This window comes from Camelus ferus, chromosome 17, assembly GCF_009834535.1.
Source record: "Camelus ferus isolate YT-003-E chromosome 17, BCGSAC_Cfer_1.0, whole genome shotgun sequence".
NCBI lineage: Eukaryota > Metazoa > Chordata > Mammalia > Artiodactyla > Camelidae > Camelus > Camelus ferus.
In genome coordinates, this window is record NC_045712.1 from 13,228,194 (window position 1) to 13,243,913 (window position 15,720).

The following is a 15,720-nucleotide window of genomic DNA, read 5'->3' on the forward strand; positions in this document are numbered from 1 at the left end:
AATCACAGATTTTTCTCCCTGTTTTTCCTGCACCCCTTCCCATCTTTACCTCATTGATCTCTCAGTATTTTGAGCCATCATCATACTGCTCCCTCCTCCCCAGTAAAAGCATTCCCTACTAGGTTCAGAATTTTTCATACTGCAGCATTTTTGCTGATAAGTATTAGTGTTCTGGAGTGTTCCTGAACGCAGTATCTCTCCTCAGATTTCCTTTAGCTGTGTCCTTTAGATCTGCTCAAGAAAGGGGAAGCAAGCCACTTTTCCCTTTCTCCTTAATCCTTCTCATGGTCCCCTCTATTTGTAGATAAAATATTTTGCACATTATTGTTCTTACTAGAGGCACAAACTGAGCTGAAGTGACCGTCACTCTGGGGATAGCTGCTAACACCATAGCCACGTGCTTGGACAAGGCTTTAACCTGAGGGTTGTCGACCTCAATAGAATGGGTTTCTTAGAGTCGCCAGTCAAGGTTTCAGAGGCTGTATTGAATTTGTATGCCATATTGAATCGTGTGCTTCTGTGCAACTCTGCTCGAGACAGGCTCTAACAGCTTTTTATCCCATTTTCAATCAAGGCCATGGCCCAGTAATTAAGTAGCACAGACACTTGAGTAGAAATGGCAGTTCACTGAGCCAAGAGAGAGCTAGAACGAACTCTGTTATTCTTTAGTCTAACACTGCACTACAGCCAGTAAGTCCATCCCATTGTCCAAGCGTCCTCAGTATGGCTGCATTGTTCAATAATGCTTACCTGTGTATGGTTATAGCTGGATTGTATGTAAAATCTTGGAAAATACCAAAAAGAAGAATATGAGTCACCTATTCATCCTAGAATTCAGAAACAGTATTTTAATACATTTTCCTCTAGTCTTTGGGTGTATGATGCATATGTGTGTGTGTGTGTGTGTGTGTGAGTGAGATACATACATCATACACATAGATCTATTTCTTAATAATGAATTTCTATTCTATGGCAGTTTTTAATCAGTTTTTCTTGTCTTTTTCCCATGTCACTAAATGTTCTTGTTTTTATAATCCGTTTTTAATGGATTCATAATTTTTCATCTTATTGATATAACAATATGTTTACTCATTCCTCTGTCCTTGGAAGTTCTGATTGTTTCCACTTTGTCTTCTTTAAATAATGCTGTGTTGAGCATCTTTTTATATACATTTGTGTGAAACTCTCTGATTACTCCTTTAATACAAACTCGTAATGATGAGTTTCCTGAGTTAAAGTCTGCTCTAATCTTTGAGTCCTGCATTTAGGATTAGGCACTGATAGGTTCAGAATAAGAGAGAAGGCTAGTAGTGTGTGAGATGAAAATGTGCTCGAAGTAGTCTTACCCTCTGGAATCTAAGTCTAGCCCCTGACCAAGTTCTCACAGTCTCCCTCTTGGGGCTTTCAGTGGGCTCTGTGAACACTCTCTCAATCTCTCTCTCTAAATATATATATAAGTTCCCTGTTCTTTGCACATGGCATTACCTTATTGAGCACCAGTCCACTTGTTAATGCAGCATTCTGCTGGGCAAGCCTCTAAAGAATCCCATGTGTCAGATGCCATGTGGATTAGCGAGTGGTGGGTGTTTAAATGCTAAGGAAGAAACCAAATGTTTCCATTAAAATGCTCCAATCTAGAGACCAAGTGCAAAGGGAAATGAATATCACAGTGAAAAAAAAAAAAGGGAAATTGATGACATAGTACTTTTTTTTTTATTATTTGTAGATATACTTTGCATTTGACAGTGATTTTAGGATTCATCCCTTCAAAGCCCTTGGCATGATTTTTCTTGATTCTTTCAGCTGGTGAGGTTGGTTGACATTCTCCCTTCCTTTAAACCTGGAGGAAATTGGGTCCAAGGAAGTCCAATCTCCTTCCCAGCGTCTCAGGTTTTGTTCATCTCGGTGCCCCAGTGGCAGCGATTGGCTTCTGTTTGGCTTCCCCTGACAGCCCAGCTGAGCTATCTGGTATCTCTCCTTTTTCCATTAAGTCAGTAGGACAAACACAAGTCTTAATCTCAACAGGATGCTTAAAGAAACTCTATATGTATATATTCATTTTGGGAATAAGTAACCAACTCTTGGAGGACGTAGAGGTCAGTGATGGCTCTAGAGATTTAAAAGCACGATAAAATGTTCTGAAATTTGCTGCATTTGTCTTACATAAAGAGGCATTGTAGACTTTTGTTTATTGTGGAATCTGTATGTATATGTGTGTGTATGTTCATTAATAAATGAAGCTTTTCTTGTTGCAGAAGATACTAAAATAGGTAATAAAGTTCCCCATGATCCCATGAGCAGCAGAACACACAGTTTTGCTGTGTAACATTCTCGGCTTTGTTTCCAAATGCTTACGTGTTCTGTTAAATTTTTACTTTTTTTGTATAAACTTTTGTGTCCAACCATTATAAACTTTTACCAAGAATAACATTTGCCATTTAGTTCTATGAGAACATGTTTAGTAGCTTAGTTTATGGCCTTGATATTTAAAAGGAAAGAGATTCCTCCTCTTCATGTTAATTGGTCTGATCCCAGCCACCAGCAGAGAAATTACCGTTTGTTTTCTCCAGAGGGACACCTTTTTCATCAGGAACTTGAGAAATTCAGGTCCCAAGCCTTTCTCACTTCTGTAGATCACACTTAGGCTCACACTTGGAAGGTGCACGTTCCCATGAAAGTTTCCTGGGGCCCCTTTGAAGTAGCATTTGCCACCTTCCAGGCTCTCAGAGCAGATGGTTCTCTCCAGGGATTTCTTCCCCCAGTTCCCCTTCCTTGCCCCAAAGGGAGCAGGCTGTTTCTGCCCAGTATGCTCGTATGTAATCCATGATACGAGCTCTACAACACAAGCTTCCCGCTGCCACTTGGCACACACAGTGTGCATTTGTCCTGGGGAAAACCAGGGACATGTGGGATTGTGCTGTCCTCTGTCGCCCGTCCAGTGGGGATGGCCCGCAGACCACCCCAGCCAGACAAGAGCCACCTCCTGTGATTTCTCAGTCTTGGAGATTTCTCCCAAACAGTGATCTCTTTGGAGTGGTTTCCGTTAGGTCTGCCCGGCTGTTTCCAGTCCATCTGAATAGCTTTGGCTGAAATAAATTATAAATTGTCATCAGGAACTTGGTGCCAGCATTCATATTCATTAGATTTTAAGATTTAATGACTATATGGGCCTAAAACAAATCTTTGACTTCTTCTTTTTTTTTTTTTTTTTCATGTTGTCAAGTGGAGTCTCTTGGTTTCTGACTTTTTAAATACTAATCTGTGGCCACTTTTGGCTCCTGTCAATGGTGTGGCTTTTTTTTAAAAAAAAAAAAAAAAAAAGGTTTTTTTGGCACCTAGCCAGCAAAGAAGAACAGATTCCTCTTTAAATGAAAAGAAGCTGTTCTTACTTGTTGTAAAATGCAACTTGTCAGTTGAGCCTGGAACTTTTGGAATGTTCCATGGACGGCTGCTTCAGAGGAAACAGACTGTAACTGGTTACCCCATAAGCTTTAGAACAGTTGATTCTGAACAATTAAGGGAAGGGCCATTCATTAAGTAATGTTTATTTTTTAATTAGTATTTTCTGGCCTCGGCAAGATGCAAATATGGTATTCTTGAAAAAACTCTAGATTGAGGCCAGAGTCTGTTCAAATGAGTCCATGTGATCCCTGCCTCTTCTTTCCCCACTGGAAATATTTCAGTTACCTGTTTCATGTGGACAGTCATGGAAGGTGGGTGTGTCTGAGTGTGCTGAACACCTGTCTGCTGTACCCGCCCGTCTTACCTCATCCTGTTCTCATTCATGGATACCATCCATACTGTTACCCATAGAGACAGCTCATGCCTTTTAACCTCTGCAGATGGCTTTATAGGTTGGTCATCCCTTAGTTTATTTAGAACTTAAAGTCATTGCCAGGTTCCCTTTATACCAATAGTACTGCGTTGAGCATCCTGTTACCTCCATAACCTTTAAATGTGTGTGCGAGTGTTATCATTTTGATAGCAAATTTAAAACGCCCTTTATTTTATATATGAAAATCTTAAGAAATTGGAAATTTAAGATGATCAGAGTTATAAATGATTAGCAGAGCGTGGATTGAAGTCATTTTCCTCCTAACAAGTTAGAGATTCTTTAAAAATTGTTGTATTGGAAGCCTAGGAGAAATCAAGTTTAGTAAAAGCCCACTACAGTGAAGTGTTATTCCAATTAACTAAGAAGTTCAGTATGAATTAGAGAAAAATCTGTATTTAAAGATGGACTATTATCCCATGTTGAAGTGTACACAGTGACCCACCCTAATATAACTTGATAAAATTCCTTAAGGGAATCACATTAATGAACAAATAAAGGTGCCAAATACTTATTTTTAGGAAAAATGACACCTCTAGATTGCTCAGCACAGTTAGTCTCGTCCCTAGACAGAATATTTCCCCTACAGTGTTTTTTTGCATTTTAACATGCTAGGCAAATGATTTGTCCTAGTTAGAATAAGATAACCATAACGACTTCTTATTTTTCCTAAGTGGTGTAAATTAGCAAAGGAAGCTAAAAAGGATTGACATTTGAGGGCCGAGGTAGGAGGCTTTTAAACATTTTGTCTGTTCAGTTATCACAACCATCTTGTGCAAATGAGCCTGAATCTTTCCATTTCATAAACTGAGAAACTGAGGCACAGAAGGCTTCAGAACAACTCGATGAAGGTTGTCTATCGGAGTTCGCAAGACCCGAAAGTAATGATCCTCTTTCTACTGTATCATAGTTGCCTTAAATGGGGTCCTCAGACCTTCTGCATCAGAATCTCCTGAAATGTTCATACTGCAGATTCCTGGGATGCTCAGGGTGGGTCCTGGGATTCTGCATTGATGAGAAGCTGCCACCTCCTCCTTAGGCACTGTGAAGTCTAAGAGCCACTGTCCCAGATCGTGGTGACCTCCTTTTGGTAATGTGATGAGCTGTGCCAGAGGAGAGGACGAGTGGTCCCTGTCACACGTCTCTTGCAATCGGCACATTAGCAGTGCTCCTCTGGGTGGCTTCCCCTTCATCACCCCACTCTGTTGCCTCCTGTTACTCACACTGAACTAAACAGCTGCTGGCTTAACAAGTCACTTCCAAGTTGAAATCATCACACCACCCAGAGATCATTTCCTAAAAAAGGTTGAAATTTCCAGTGCAGAATCATCAGATCCCAATCCATCAGGTCCTGGATTGTGCCTACTATAGTTGGAACCTGCTTTTGCATTCTTATGTTTGCTCAAACCAAAAATTAAAAAAAAAAAAAGTGAGAAGGCAGCTTGCAGAAATGATTACTTTTAAAACACCGATAAATGCTTTTATTTTCCTTTCCAGCCCTCCTTTGCTATGCTCCTTTGGTGGCCAATTTCCCATAAGTCTGCCCCTAATGGCTGCAGACTTCTCTAGGAGTGAGATCAGCGGTCCCTTCCAGGTCTCATCCTCTCACCAAAGACAGGGTTTTGGGAGAGCCAGCTAGGTTCAAGGAGCACTTTTTTCCTCCCCTGCCTTTCACTGTCTCCATTATTCTCTTTTTTTCTCTCAGCTCTGTGAAATTTCTCTTTTTCACTCTCCAGCAACCTGCTTTTGAGGGGCGAGTCCCAGAAAACTGAATAGGCGTGTGCTTGGATGAGTGACATGTGGAGAGGTGTGATTGTGATTTGGAGGGGGTCCTAGACCAACTTGGATCTATGTTCTGTGTTGGCAGAAGAGTGTCTCTGTTTTGGTGCTCAGCTCATCCAAATAAAGAAAGCATTTCCTCTCCTAAAAGGCAGAGGGGAAAAAAGAGAGAAAGAAAAGACCAAAAAAAAAAGAAAGAAAAAGGAAAAAAAAATTAATCTTAACCATGTACTTCTCTGAAGCTAAATATACACCCCCTTCCTCTGTTCGTGATTGGTCCGTTTCAATTGACAAGTGGATCGTATGGAAAGGAAATATCCTGGACTTAATTGTAAGTTAAGTCTCTCTTAATCCAGAAGAGCATTTGAGATTCTGTCCAAGTGTTCAATTTCCCAGGCCGCTGAGGTCTGTGAATTTCTTTTCCCAGCCTCCAGGCTGCTGCAGTACAAGTCAGCATAGCTAATGCAGATAGATCTCCTGCCTCTCGCTCTCCTCCTCCCTCTGCTTTGATTCGATATGAACAGCCTGGTAACTCCGATGCTGGGGAGAAATCTGACATAACTCTGCAGATGGCTAGGTTGCCATGAAACACCTGGGGATTGTTCTTTAAGGAAAAGGTAACGTTCATATGCTAATGATTTCTTCCCCCTTCCCTTCTTGTTGCATTTTTTCCAGGGCTGCCAGTTCCCAAGAAGAGCCCAAAGTCGGTAAGGACTTGTCAGTTACTTGATGATTGTTTTGGGGGGTGGGGTTGGGGGGCTGGTGGTGGGAAGGGACGCTGTCTGGCTGGACTTGACTAAATGTGTTTCAGAGTGGATGGAGGAGACAGCCAGGGCTCATTTTATTAAGTTCTGGGGATCCGTTTGGTATAGAAGGTATTGGGGTTTGTCTTTAGCTGTCTAGTGATTTGTAGGCAGTCTGCAGGAGCCTGGATAACGAATGCATGTTTGGAATCTTCTCATATAAATGCATCACAACTCTCATTTGAATGCATGACTTTCTTAGATGTTTTAACTTGATACAAATGCTATTGTTTCTTTTGGGAGGAGGGAAAAAACAAAAACAAAAAACACCTACCTGCTTACTGGGTAGCATTGCTCTCAACTGGTGTTTCCAGCCATTCACATGGATAGATTCTCTCCCTAAGCTTTCTTATACATTGGATGATGAATTATTTAAAAAATTGAAAGCCTGAAGGTTTACGGAAGAGTTGCTCTGCCCTGTATATATGTCCGTGCTCACATGGAAGATGCCCCAGCACTAAGAGTAAGACATTTCCTTGCTGTGGAAACGTCCTTTGTTGTTTTGCCAGCTTTTAGCGGCATTATGCTGCAGGTATAGGATTCTTTAAAAAAAAAAAAAAAAAAAATCAATGTTATGCTGTCCTTTCTAATCTGGTTTCCTGAAGATGCATTACCTAGTTGACATGTTAGCTAATAGCTTAGAGGCTTTAATGTTTTGCTTGGTTTTGGTGAGCTTCTGCTCCCGGGGCACTGACAACAAATTAAAATGCTACTTAAAAACTCAAAATCTGGAACTCTGATGCCTGTGGAATCGATCCGGGTGAAAGAAGCTTCCCAAATTATTAACATTAGGACGAAGAGGGGTGTATTTCCTTGTGGCTTAGAATACGAGGGCGCGGGAAAATTGATAGCCTTCCGCCATCCAGGGATGGAAAGCCTTTAAAACTTTGCAATTTAAGGTGCTGCAGCTGAATTCCTTCCACCTGTCTCCAAGCTTGGCCGCGAGAGGCAGAAGAGAAGTTTATTCTGGAGATGAGAGAGGGAGCTGCCTGCATTCTTAAGCCCCGCTCCTAAGTTCTCCAAAGAGAAGAACCTGCAATAATTGATGTGATTTCAGTGAAACATAGTGCCATGGTGATGGGGACATGTGATTTCGGGGCTGCTTCTCTTGTCATTTTGTGTTAATGTCCAGGCTGAAGAGTGCTGGTAGGTTTCTGCGTTGGAACCACAGAGATGCCAAAGCCTGTGAGTGTGTGTGTGTGTGTGTGTGTGTGTGTGTGTGTGTGTGTGTGTACAGGCATGCATATGTGTCTCCCATCCCTGGGTCATAGTTAGAAACCTATTCAGCCTTCAGAAAAAATAGCAGCAAATCTGTAAGGTATGTCACATGAGCTTGAGTTAGCAGGACTCATGCTTTTTTCTGCCCCACCCCCCGAGCCTGCTATGTGATGCAGACTTATTTTACACACTCCACATGGAATGGAGTCTTGACAAGGAGCACACTGGGGGAGATAGAGCAGTTTTGCACAGGCAGCATGGTATCAGGTAGCAAGGTGTTCTGTTTTGTTTTGCATCCCCTTTAAACTTGCTGTGCAAAAGGATTTTTGTAGCTTCATTTGCATCTCTTCTCCCCCGAAGTGTTTTGGAATTCCCTGCTGAACTCAAAGGGTATCAAACAGGTACAGAGCCTGCATTCACCAAGTCAGTTAAGAGAATTCCCTGTGACCGTTTATTTTTGTGGAAGCCATGTCATTAGCAAGCCGCAAGCCAATTATTCAGGCTGCATTCCTAGGAAGAAAGCTCTCTTAACTGCTTTGCCCACAGTCTGCTGGCTCTTAATTACCACAAGCTAAGAGACTGGTGTATTGCTGGGTTAGAAATGAACAAGCCCCCGGCTTGGGGCTTGTCCTTTGCTGGCTTCTCTGCCAGGACAGGGATGATGGTTTTCACAGCACTGCTGGCACACTCTGGCAGCTGCCGTACAAAATTTGGGGGCTATCAGCCAAGGTCTGCTGTTGCCGGTAGAGCTTCGCTCGCATCTGTGACCAGTGGGACTTCTGCACAGGTGAATTGAGAGCGACTTCCCTTGCCCAGTGTGAATTTTGATGAAGTCCTGCCAGAGAGCCAGATGATGATGGAATTTTTTGGTAGGGTCACAGGGAGTCCACGCGGAAGCCAGATGTTGTGGTTCCAGAAAGCCATTCACATAAAGACAGATAGGGTCAGCTCTGCCGGCCACAGAATGGAACACACACTGCTGAAGCCTGGGTTGTGATACGCTGAGTTACCAGCAGCCCAGAGAAGATGCTGCCTTCACCCTGGACCATGTATTTTCTTTATTCTTAGAAGTTCCCAACACTGTTGGCTTGCTTATGTGACTGACAGCTTCCTTTGCCCTGGTACCTTTTTTTTTTCCTATAAATATTTTCAATAATTCAGTAGTTGGGTTTTTATTAGCCCAGAAGGACTTCTCTTTTTGATCTGACTTCCCCTTCTGGATAGCCTCTATAACTTACCCTTAATAAGCAATTTCACCTACTAGATTTAGTTTAAATGTTAAATTGATGGTTGATATCCTCGTGGGAGGTGATGGCTGTCTTCATAAAATGTTACTAATTGAATGCCTAGACGTCCCTAACATCGGAGATTTTTTTTTTTTTTTAACCAAATGGCAGGGACAAAAATAAGACATATCTGCTGTCAGGTTCTAGGCCTCACTGGGAAGCTTGATTGTGGGGCCCAGTTTAATCATCCTGACTGGAAACTTGTTCAGTGAAGACTCTTGGTCTAAATCACACACAAGGACTTGGTGTGTGAGGATCGGAAACTCTAAATATCACACCAAACCCTGAACTTAAAGTCAGTATTCACCTGTGTTTTCTCACTAGTTCAGTTCCCAACTGGTACTTCCTTTTCACCCTTCTTTCATCTGTCCATCTGTCCATGTATCCGCTTATCCATCCACCCATCCATCCACCCATCCATCCAGCAGGTTGGTGCTGAGAAAGTGCTAAGTGTCGGGTTTGGTGTGAGGCACTGGAAATGCCTTTCTTCTTGGAGCTGACAAATGATTTATTGATTGCTGCTTTCACAGAAAGGATTCATTGTCACAAATCACCAAAATTTTTTATGCATTTGTTCCATCAACAAACATTTATTGAGTATCTCCTTTATCCCAGACCCAATACTCGTCTACAACAGGAACTAAAACAGAACACATTCATGCCCTCCCAGAACTGGGGGGAGACAGATGACCACATAAACAAGGCACATCCACACAGACCTTCCCCATGGGGCCTCCAGTGCAATGAGCATATACTTTCAAAAGGTAACAAAGCAGAAATATAACGTAGAACCAAGGACACACGTAATGAAAATCATTCAGCTCTTAATTATAATGACCTAAGGGAAGTCGCCATACAAAGCCATAAAAAGGACCCAAGATTGAGTTAGATGCTGTGATGCAGCCATGGAATTCTTTCAAGTTCTCCAGCAGCCTATGCAATGTAGGGAACCACAGTATTTACTTAGTTTTTATTTTCAGATTAAAAACAGCATAAAGTGTTCACTAAGGAGACAACATTTTCCCAGTGACTACAAAACTTCTTATGTAAAGTTTTCTCATAGGGGACACCCAATGATGGGCGGGGAAATCTCTTAAGCAAACGCAGCAAACAGAAAGGTAGCAACAGAGACAGGTTTTTGTTCCATTGCCCTCTGTTCCTCACCCCTGGAAGGGCTGCTGAGGACATAGACAGCTAGTCACTAAAAAATATGGCGGACAGGTTGCTTAGTGTACACAGTGAGTGACCCTGACCTGAATCCTCCTGAATGCTGCCTCTTAAACCCTCCCGGTGGCCTTAGCACCCCAGTGCCACTTGTCCCAGAACCAGGGCAATAACACCATCCACCAAAGCTCCAAGCTACAGGGAGAAGCAGTGAGAGTCGTAGATGGGAGAAGGGTTATGGTTACTGGAGTCAGTCCCGTTGCCTGCCACTGCACACAGCAGCCATACCCTCAGCCCTTTGAAGCCCAGGAAATAGACTTTGCCGTTGTAGTAGATTCCATGAAAACATCCAGTCTGAGCTTAAAATTCATTTTCACATCCAATCAATACCTTCTTTTTCTTCTCCATTAACTCCTCTTTTTTGCCTTTTGGGAAGAAATCGTTTGACTTAGACCCATACATGCTAAAAGAAAGAGGCAAAAGTGAAGGACCGTCCTCTGCTTTGGCTTGTTTTTGAGACTGATTTTCATGCAACCTCTAATGACATTGGCCTGATACCTCATCAGCACTTGGAGTTTTTCCTGTTGTCCACGTACATCGCTGCAGTGGCCTTCAGCCTTGGCAGATACGTGAACTGTAAATAATTTTGCTTTAAAATGGATCGATTTGTCATTTTTAAGCCACATGAATTCTTTTCATCATTTAAGCTCCTAAGTGCTGCCTGTATTCACTTGCTGTTCCAAGCAAATATTTTCAGCTCACTTTATAAGTACGTCCATTTTGAAATCATTCTGGGAAATACTAATGAGCTGATTTTTTCCCCACCATTTCCATTTATAGAGTCCGTTGCATCTTCCCAGTTTCCCTGGCCTGTCGGTAATAAGGAAATCATCTGTTTTAGGGAGGTTGGTATAGGTTTATTTTAAAAGGTCCTCTGATACAGGTTCACAGCTTGTGTGTGGCCAAGGACTTCTGTGGAGTTTTCACAACTGAACCCATTTCTTTCTTCCTAGTTGGTCCTGATTTGCTATTCAGAAATTTAAAAAAATCTTGCTTCAAAACTATCTGCATAGTGAAAACAGCTAGTGTTGGAATTATTCATCTCAGTATGTGGTGTTCCTTTCCAACCATTTTTTTTCAAGCTGGAGACCTGGAGGTGGAGGTCTGTGTTTCTAAGATCTCTTCCTTTCCCCCTTCCCTTCCCCTTACCCTCCTTCTCTCCGCAACCCCCTTCATTTTCTTCTCCCTTGGTCCCCTCCCCTCCCTCCTCCCCCTTCCCTCCCCCTCCTCTCCCCCTTCCTTTGGCCCCTCCCCATTCACCTCCTTCTCTCCCCCATTCAGCCTTTCAGCATTGCCTATCAAATATGGCACCAAACTGTCCTTTGCCTTTACTTGTCCCTCTCCTTTGTCATTTCTTTTCCCCTTGGTACCAACCACCCTGGGTCCCTCAGACAGTCTGCATAGTAGCCTCTGGACTGGCTCTTGGCTTTTACTCCCACCCCCACCACCCTTTTCAGCAGCCAGTAGCCAGACCAAACTTCCTGGAAGTAAGTGGGCTCCTGGCCCACCCACCCTTGCTTTGAAGTCATGAATGGATTCCTCCTCCCCTGAACTAAAAAAAAATTTTTTTTTGATAAGTGACAGTTTTGGGTTTTTTTTTTTAAACATTTTTTATTGAGTTATAATCATTTTACAATGTGTCAAATTCCAGTGTAGAGCAGTTTTGCAGTTATACTTGAACATATATATATTCATTGTCACATTTTTTTTCTCTGCCCCTGAACTACGAATTGAAACCCAAACTCCTTGCCCCACAAAGCCCTTGCATTTTGGGGTCTCCAAGTTCATCTCAGCCTCCCGGCTCCCCTGTTGTGACACACTCTTCTCCTCCCTGTTCTTCAGACAGTCCAAGCTCAGTTTTGCTTTGCAGACACAGCACATGCTGCTTCCCTCAGTGGCTGTTCTTCCAGAGGCGTCTCCTACCTACTTATCTAAAGGACATTGCAGTATATTGTCCTCAGTCTTTTATGATTATTGGATTAATATCTATCACACACACATACACAAACACACACTCCTGGATACACAGGTATAAATTCTAAGTGCTCAGGTACCATCTCTTTCTCACTGAGACATTGTATCTTTCAGAATCGGGCTCACAGAAGGTGATCTGTATGCTTTATTGGATGAAGGAATAAATATATTACAGGTACCTCCTTAAGAGGGGCTGCCCTGGGTGGTCTGTCATTGGTATTCTGGAAATTGCTCCATCCACATTCTTAGAACGTAACAAACTCAAAGTGCATCTTTAACTACAAATGCTTATCTTCAGGCCAGTTTCTCACCTAGAAAAATGAAGTGATAGACAGCCACATTAGATGCACGTCAGAGCCTCTGTGAGCACTAGTTCAGATGTGGATTTGTCCTCCTGCCCCAAGTCTTCGGAGACGTGATCCAGATTGCTGAAGAGGCGTGCAAGGTGACTTTAATTTGAGAGATATATAAACATGGCTTTTCTCCTGGACAGTTCTGGACTCTGACCAAACAAAGGACAATGTCATAGCTAACTAGACGATAAAAAGGCATATTTTGAACTTTCCACACACACACACAGAGCATAACTTCACAAAGGGCCTAGGTGCCAAGATACTACACACACAATGCATCTTCAAATTAAGTTGTTTTCATAATTGAACTTGAGAAGAAACATCAAGGGAGGTCAAATCTTATCAGGGGAAAATCCAAAAAGCTTCCAGATGCTTGTGTATTTAGCCCGTAGGGGGTGGGTCAGAAGATGCCATTTAGTGATAGGTTTTGTGGTGGCATAGTTTTTAGAAGATCTTCCCAGGATGCTGCTTGCCTTTCATTTTCCAAATTTAGGGACAAGGTTTAGACGGCATTAAAAGGGAAAGGATGGGTGCAGTTTGATGGAGAAACAGTTCTGCCAACTCATTCTGTATTGTAGCTGTCATTTGGTGATAAATTGGACCTCAATGTGTTGTTTTTTGGGGAGGGGAGAAAAGGTGAGAAAATTTTTTAAATGGCCCCAGGTATTTCTCGTAAACGTCATTTGCACAGTCTGGTTTTGGCAAAGCCGTCTCTTCAGTTAAACTCAAGGTTTCCAGGTCCTCCATGTCAGATTTGTTACACTGGGACAGCCACCGCAGTCTTGGAAACCCGTGAGGTGACATACAGAATCAGTGTGCGTATCTTTGCGGGTCTGTGTGTAAAAAGCGTGTGTGCATTCTCTGCTGGAGGAAGGTCCAGACTCTCTTAGTGGGTCAGGGTTGTCGGAAAGCTGTTTCTCCTGTTCAGGAAGAGGCAGTGATTAGAAGAGGTTAAATTTAGAGAGGTTACAGAGTAAGCCCAGGAAAGGAAGAAGGAGAGAGGTGTGGCGTTTCCCTCAGGTGATCCTGCAGTGCGGCTCACTGGGTCCCTGCGAGGCTTTGGGAAGAGGCGCCTCAACACCGAGGAGACTGGTGGTTCAGGGGTCAGAGACTGACTTTAACTGGGAAATGAATTCAGTGTCAATGGACCAACCCCACATCCAGCATTTGCTCCTCACTTGAGAAACCAGGAGAGGGTGGGCGCTTGAAGGGAGTGGTACAGCTCTCAGGGTAAATCCAGAGGTCCTTAATCTATTGAACTATTTGCTTTTACTTGTAAAATATCTTTTTCCTCCCTTCCAAAAAGAGAGCAGAAACAAAGCACTACCACAGTGTAAAAAGATAGAAACTAATAGTCTCATTAATTTTCCTTTCCAAGGTTCATTTCAAAATGAAAATAGCTTTGCATTTTGTCTTGATTATACAAAGCATTCTCTTTACGTTGTAAAAATAAGAAGTAGGCAGTACAGGAACATATAAGAGACAGGACAACCCACCCCAAATCCAACTTGTTTCTCTGTCTGCTGGGGTGTGTGCACGCCCGACATGGGCTGACACCCCACATGCTTGTTTATAACAGGGACCCTTGTAAAGATCACAGTGAGGAGGCACGCAAATTCCCACGCACAGGGAAGGGGGTGTGGGGACTGTATCCATCATTGACACTTTCCTGCATCTGAAAATCTTCAGCATGTCTCCAGGGGAAGCACAAGGCAGGTACTGACTTTCTTCGGGGCTGAAATGGGAGAGCTGGTCCCGAGGGCCGAATTCACTTTGGTGAGGGGGTGGGACGCTTTTGGAAGTTGCAGAACCAGGTTCTCTCCCAAGTCTTTGGAATACTGATGCATCCAGGTCGGAGCTGAGCACGTTATCTTCAAAAGGGAACAATGGGGACATAGGGGGTGAAGGTGATGGTGTCCTTGCCCAAAGGTCCATGTGTTTCCTGACACCTTTCCCAAAGTAATTTGTCTCCTTGAGTCCGAGTGAATTGAGCTTTCTCGTACATTCTTACCAAGACCTCTTTGCTAGGTTAGCATATGGCCCTCGTATTTCTCCCACAAGCACACCAAGCATAATTTCAAATGGTCTATTGGTCTTTGCTAAATGCATGCCCAGTTTTCCTCAACTTTGAATCTTCACTGAAACCTATATTCAGAGCTGTAATCTGTAAAAGTCAGGGATGGTGAAGTTTTTGTCCTCCTTGGCCTTTCTTCAGATTTCAAAGCAAGGACTAGAGGGAGGGGGAGTAGAGAGGCCTGAGAAATGAATGAAAGGGACCTTAGAAATGTCCATCAAGTTGGGGAATGGAAGATGGAGGCCACCTGAGGAGAGAGCAAGGAAGAACCATTGTTCTAAGACTGAATTGTTAAGACCCAGGGCAAGAATTTGATGCTTTTAAAGAACTTGAGGGAAATGGAATGTCTGAGTCACAAATCTTATAAACTAAAAACTCCTAAGCTCTGCAGGACCTGTAAGAGAGGTTGGCAGTGTCCAGTTATGATGCTCTGAGGTAGATAAATGTAGTGACGTGGCATCTGTTGTGTAAGAGACAGGAGTCTAGGATTTTTATTTTGAACAGGGGGAAACTAAACACCTGGGCTTACCACATCTTTTATCGGAGAAAGTAAGAGCTGAAATGTTCCATGTTTTCCCCCTCCAGTATTTTTCCTTCCACTAGATTTTGTTCTCCATTCAGTTGCCCTTCAGACCAAGAGCATCTCAAAAAACGGGAAGGGTCTTTTGCTGAGCAGGTTTTCAGGATCAGGAGCCTGCTTATTGCATTGGAATTCAGATGAAACTCTTTCCCTTTGGCTGCTACTCGGACTTTGGACAAGTTGCAGATCTGAGAAGGCTGACCCCCTGAGGTCAACACATATATAAAAATGGATCTCAGTTTTCAACCAACAGTAGTGTCAGGAGATCAAGAGGTGAAATGTGAGGCCTCAAAAATTGATTCGCTAAGAATTATGAAAGCTCTTCAGATAATAGTTATGTATATACTTAAAAGTACAAGGGCACATCAGTCTTAGATGTGATTCTTTAAAGATCTGATTCCTGTTTCTTACAGGCTACAAGGACTGATGGTAAATCCTTAGATAGAAGTTGAATATTTTATTAATGAAAGGTGGAAGATGTGGGGTCCCAAGGAGCGTTTTTAGCCCTGGTTGTGAATTCCTTTCAGATATGAGAGCCTTCTGTTCAAACCACTCATGGTCTTTGGTGCCACATGTTTTGTTTCAAAATGAAGATGT

General features: G+C 42.8%; 1 protein-coding gene across 1 annotated transcript in view; it reads left to right on the forward strand.

Annotated features, from left to right (window-relative positions):
* MAGI1 (membrane associated guanylate kinase, WW and PDZ domain containing 1) overlaps nt 1–15,720 on the forward strand; it is a 578,793-nt gene that overhangs the window by 528,669 nt on the left and 34,404 nt on the right. The window contains 1 exon segment of the mRNA XM_032458123.1: nt 6,287–6,318. Within this exon segment, the coding sequence (XP_032314014.1) occupies nt 6,287–6,318 (32 nt within the window).